General features: G+C 37.5%; 1 protein-coding gene across 6 annotated transcripts; it reads right to left on the minus strand.

Annotated features, from left to right (window-relative positions):
* Positions 1-1172: 1172 nt before the first annotated feature.
* Positions 1173-5459, minus strand: LOC107802436 (uncharacterized). 6 transcript variants are annotated; one of them, XM_075218985.1, is made up of 6 exons: positions 5206-5458; positions 4527-4854; positions 4207-4303; positions 3036-3928; positions 1628-2646; positions 1173-1516 (listed from the first exon to the last, which is right to left on the minus strand). In XM_075218985.1, exons 4-5 carry the CDS (start codon positions 3882-3884, stop codon positions 2482-2484), a joined length of 1014 nt encoding a protein of 337 aa, XP_075075086.1. In that variant the 5' UTR covers positions 3885-3928; positions 4207-4303; positions 4527-4854; positions 5206-5458; the 3' UTR covers positions 1173-1516; positions 1628-2481. The 6 variants fall into 6 exon arrangements, with proteins under 6 accessions (XP_075075086.1, XP_075075085.1, XP_075075084.1 ...); XM_075218984.1 differs by lacking the exon at positions 4527-4854; XM_075218983.1 differs by having other exon boundaries at positions 3036-4303.
* Between the last annotated feature and the right edge of the window lie 368 nt (positions 5460-5827).

Raw genomic sequence — 5827 nt, forward strand, 5'->3', positions numbered from 1 at the left:
AATCACGTGCTCACACACTTCCCTTACCCAGCGGTCCTTAACCGGAGTACCCAAATTCTTGGAATATCCTCTAGAGTATTCCTCTGAAATGTGTAAGTGTCGAACTAGCCGTTCGAGCCGAACTGAGTGCTCGACCTCGACCGTAGCTGAATCATTCGCTAATATATCACTTCCTCTACGTGACTTGGCTTGGTTGACTCTTGGTCGCTCTCCCTTAAGTAGAATTCCTTTGATCAAATTTTGACCTATACAACGACCACACCAAATCGGATATTCCATAAATTGGCATATTTTATTGTTACATAACGACGGATTTAACAATACGATACAATAAAATTTAAGTAAAAACCAACAAACACTGCATAAACTAACAATACAATACAATAAGCAAGAATCATTTAAAAATTGTCAGTGTCGGTCTCCCCAGTGACTTATAATATTTTATTTACTAACCACTAAATCACACACGGATGGGCATTAGCCTATAGAGGAAAAAGTGGTTCTAAGATTTAATCATCAACACAAAGTAGTTGGAGTAATTAAAGATCTTTTATCAGTATGACTATACGAGCAGCAATATTAATTCCTGATTTGAGTTTTCACCTTGAAGGTCTCCCTAGTGCACTTCCATTATTCACTAGAGGCTTGTTATATTCTGCAAATGAGAGTCAAATTATCATGTTCATTTGTGTTGATCATGTCCAAATACAGTTGAGAAAATAATTAACAAACACCTTTTTTTGTTGCAACAATCATTAGCATATGTACATGCAACCATATCGGATGCAGGATTTTCGCTAAGGGAATTCAAAAAAAAAAAAAGTTAAATAATTAAAAGAGATTGTGGCCAATGAAAACTGAACCATTAACCTAACAAAGATTTTGAACTCCCTTGACCACTAAACTATGATTTTGGACTATATCAAGGGAATTCAAAATATAATACATAGAGGTACAAACCGAATTTTACCTTATATGTACCGTGGGCGAAAAGGGTTCCCCCAAAATCCGCCCCTGCATATAGGTGAGTTACAGGGTATCAACAGACGAGAAACTCTCCCATCTGCATTTAGTTATTGATCAGATCCTTCCCACGGATAGTGTCTTATCATACACAGCCATCAAACGCCTGATTCAGGCTTTTTCTCAAAGGCAGATACGACTAAATTAGCTTTGGAAAATGTTGAAACTCAATACATTATGAAACAAACTCGCTATCAGATATAAAGACATATGCTATGCTACAGGTAGCTAGCAAACTAAGACACAAAAACACCTAAAACACCTTCAGTTAAACTGCCTAAAAGTTTTGCATCAGGACCAAGGACCAACTTGAGTCGACATAATATACCCGTCACTGGAAATCGGACTGAAAGAACCTTACATTAGGATAAGATTCATATCCTTCCTCTCTTCCGCTTTGACGTTGAAAAGTTACAGCTGCAGCAACGACTGCTGCAATTCCAAACCCTGCTATGGCCCGAACAGCATTATGCAATATTACAATTTCACCAGTCTGCAGAAGCAAGGAACGTAAGTTTAGGATCTATGAAACTTGAGAATAAAATGAATGTCAGAAAAATAAATTGTTACTTTTGGATGTAATTAACATGAACGAAGATCTTACACTGTCTGTAGAATGCAGAATAGAACGCGGCTTATGCGGCGGTTCAGCAACCAAAATATAGAAGAGGCCCATAACTCCTGTATGCCTTTGGGCACTGCTATACTTTGATACAAAAGTAAGAGTTTCTCCCTTAGATATCTTGACAGAGCCAGGCTTCGGATAACAAGTGGACATCCCAACAATATAACCAGCTTCATTTCCTGGTTCCTTTCCTTCCCCGTAGATTGGAAGCGACGAGCATATAACCCGTTCATCCTAAGCAAATTGAGCAGAGAACAAAAAAGAAGTTATCATTCGCACATGCTTTCCTTTGCAGTACTGAAACAATCACAAGAACATCAAGACAAACTCAAAAAAGATATGTGACACATCATTATCTTTAGCCTTCTTCGCTAACTGTAGTACTAAAACAATATTGTGAAACATCAGTAAGCATATATACCATACTTAGCGGAAGTAGGGAGGAAACAGTGCTGCATAATTTCCGTAAAAAGTTACTACAGATCAATGAAAATAGTCATACAATTTCCCCAGCCATTTAAGAGGAAAGCAAGCAATGGTTTTACCATCTCGAGGTTTTAGATAACAATTGCAGTCAACAAAATCATCACCTCAAAAGTTTGACAAACTTGTTCTGTAACATAAACAAGCAGAGTTATTGAATTATTTTTATCACCTAAATACATTTGAAGCAGGAACTGTTGACGTTGTGAAGCATGCTTAGATAGAGTCCATCAAATTTACATGCATCATTGAGAAAGAATTTATCTAACGTGAATCAAGTAGAAATGCGGAGAGTCGTGCAAGAAACTAGATCCTAAGCTGACAGGACCAAAGAAACAAATTCTAACATCTCAAAGTACCTCGCCATGGAGAGTTGAACCAGTCCCACTGAAATGCTGATGAGCAACTCCATAAATAACATCTCCACCATTCGGCAAAGTCACACTTATCTTTTTCTTATGCACGCATCCAGCATTAGCAACAGCACTAGCACATGACTCAACATCATACTCAATCTGTATCAGAAAAGTTCAACAAAATTATCAGCCGCAAATACTTGGGGAACACGGAACAAAAGCAACTATGTAACTTTATAACTCAGATTACCAGCATTTCTACATTCATATTGGATAATCCCGAAAACTCAATAATACATGAACATAATTGCATAAATGCGAAGGTCCACATGAATCTTTCCTGGTATCCTTCGATTCTTATCTACCAAAGTTCAAATAATAGAACTCTGTTTTTCCTTTCATGCTGAAGACACTTTCTAACAGAAACCACCAGAAATGCTCCACAGATATTATAAAGATGATCATATCATCGACCCCAACTATCTTGGGATTGAGGCACAGTTGATTGATTGACTGAAAATGACACACAAATCGGAAATGTTCATCACCTGACAGTGATGTCTTGACATAAGTCCTGTTGATTCTGGCTTTCTCCATGTATCAGTAACATCAAGTATATAAATTTTAACAGGAATAAAAGAGGCATCCCAATCAACATATTTGATCGTGTACTTCAGGTACAAGCTTCTCTTATGACCCTGAAACCCTTTTTCAACTCTGCATCTTGTTTCATCATAACAACATCTCAAGCCTCCAATATAATCTGGTCCTATATCCCGGTTATACTCATCCTTTGTAACATTATAAAGATCACACCTGCATTCTGTGCATCCTAGCCTATCTTCAGAACCTCGTGTATCAATCGCATGCACATTAAGCAACCATCTCTCCTCATATCCAGGAGGTACTTCTCCTAGGTTACCAACTTCTATCCCATAAGGGTCTGGAACATATGTTTCTGTTCTACGAGTTTCAGACCCGAGGCCAAAATATTGATACAGATCCCCTTCGCACATCCCTGAGTTACTCGCTATAATAAAATCCGATTTTTGGAACCTCAGATCGCCATGGTACTTTGTTACCTTCGCACCTTTTCGTTGATAATATCTTACAACAAGCCAGTGGTGGAGATATGTTTCATGAAGAGGGACAGGATTCAGTGCCTCATCAACTACTTCAGCATTAAAACTTTTGATAGCAATATGGCCTTTTGGGAAAGCTATGTTGTAGTAAAATTTGTTACAGACTGATCCTGGTTCCAACACAAATTTTGGTGATCGGAAAATGGACGTTTTCACCTTGATTTCATTTCTTAGTCGAGTCTGTAAACTTGGGCTAATCGCTATTAGCAGTAGGACTGCCAGCACAAGCAGCTGACACTTTAATTTGCGCGTCATCTTTTTCTCGTTCCCAATTCAGTTCTTGTTAGGATATCTGACAACTGCACTATTTCAACATGTTAACAATCCATGGGTTTAAGTTGTAGAAGTTTAACTTTGTCATCTAACAATAGTAGTTCCTACGCAGATTACTCGATTCACAGACGGTTGGTCTGTTATATTGTTACCGCAGACAAAAAGATATCAGGTGATGCTACGGATAGACAAAGGGTGTCTTGGTATGAGATATGTCCAATGTTTGATACTCTGAATTGTGGAAATATTTCTACAAGGAAAATGTTCTGCACCAATATAGTCATTTTCAATAACAACAACATACCCAGAATATTCACGCAAGCGGGGTCTGAGGAGATAGTGTACGCAAACCTTGCCCCTACCTTGTGAAGGTAGAGATGTTGTTTCTGATAGACACTCGGCTGGAAAAAAAAAAGCATAATCGCAGCAGTTTAGATAAGGAAATACGACAAAGGAGAATTCAGGCAAAGAGAAGCAGTAACTACAGCTAGAAGAAGAAAAAACCAAAGCAAAAGAAACAACCGGTAATATTAGAAATCTAAGAATAGAAAATACCTAGTACTACAGGTATAGAAAATACAGCTACGAAAAAGAATTACGCTCGACTACTTACTAACCTACTACCTTAATCCTCGATCTCCGACCCTCTTATCAAGGGTCATATTTTTGGCAAGCTGAAGATGTGTCATGTCCTTCCTAATCACCCCCAATACTTCTTCGATCTACCTCTATCTCTGCTTCAGCTCCACCATGGCCAACCTGTCACACCTAGTCATTAGGGCATGTGTGCATCTCCTCGTCAAATGCATGAACCATCTCACCCTCGCTCCCGCATCTTGTCCACCACGGAGGCCATTTCCACCTTGTCCCAAATGTCTTCATTCCTAATCATCTCTTTCCTAGTATGCCCACAGATTCATCTCAGCATCCTCATTTCTGCTACTTTCATCTCCTGAGCATGAGGGTAGTCATTTTCCTTTTACAAATAGTTCCACCCTTACTCCGTATCACTTGCTAGGCATAATTATCCATTTTTAATACTTCAAGATAATACTATCAAAGCAATATCATCGTAGCCTACCCTCTAGCTTATACAATTACTATGTGTCACCTACAACCCAAAACTTGGAAAATGATAGTAGTAATAATAAAAATGATCTACTAAAGGTAAAAGTTTTCCACACAAAAGTATTTTTCATCCATACCAACCGCATCAAAAGGGAAACGTAACAACATGAAAGATAAATTTGTTTAGCATGATACTCATATTTCTTTATCCAAGCATACAAAAAGAGAAACTAACCTGATATGGTATTTAGGGTAAAGAATCCCAAACGGACGAGCTTTTCTCAATCGAAAGTCGAAATTAGAAATTTTGAACTTCGATTTTTTAAGGAGATGTGGAGAGTAGAGACCGCAACAACAGAACTACATTCCTAGGATATCAACACAGGTGTTCATAGGAAGACACGTGTCAGTTGCAAACAGCCCTGGGGCTAGTGACAGTTTCCAAGTCTTAACGGCAAAGGAAGAAAACAAAACATAGACAAATACAATGTATTGTCGCTCCACAACTTCAATTTTATCCCTTTTGTCTCAAAAATGTTAATAGTGTTACAAATATGTATATTATGAATGTTCATCCAGTACACCGTTGTAAATAAGTTTTTTGAATAGGTTTATGTTAGGAGTACATTAGATATGCCCTAGATCCAATATCATATTTGATGATTTGAACATATTTTTGTGAACGTTATTTGATATAAAATATATGGCATTTGATATTCTTTTATCATTATTATTAATTATTTGATTAATTTGATAAGGTCCTTGATTAAATTTTGAGATTTGTCATCGTGATAGAGATCATGATAATGAGAGCAAAGTCTCTTACAATTTAATCTAAATTTGTTCTTGATCGTAAG

The sequence above is a fragment of the Nicotiana tabacum genome, chromosome 8 (assembly GCF_000715075.1).
Source record: "Nicotiana tabacum cultivar K326 chromosome 8, ASM71507v2, whole genome shotgun sequence".
NCBI lineage: Eukaryota > Viridiplantae > Streptophyta > Magnoliopsida > Solanales > Solanaceae > Nicotiana > Nicotiana tabacum.

Bases quoted from the DNA above. Each gene is read 5' to 3' on its own strand.
- LOC107802436 (XM_075218984.1), bottom strand. From the start codon at position 3,884: ATGACGCGCAAATTAAAGTGTCAGCTGCTTGTGCTGGCAGTCCTACTG. The intron at 2,647-3,035 runs GTGATGAACATT...TTTCTGATACAG, and splicing joins TGTCAAGACATCACTGTCAG to ATTGAGTATGATGTTGAGTC.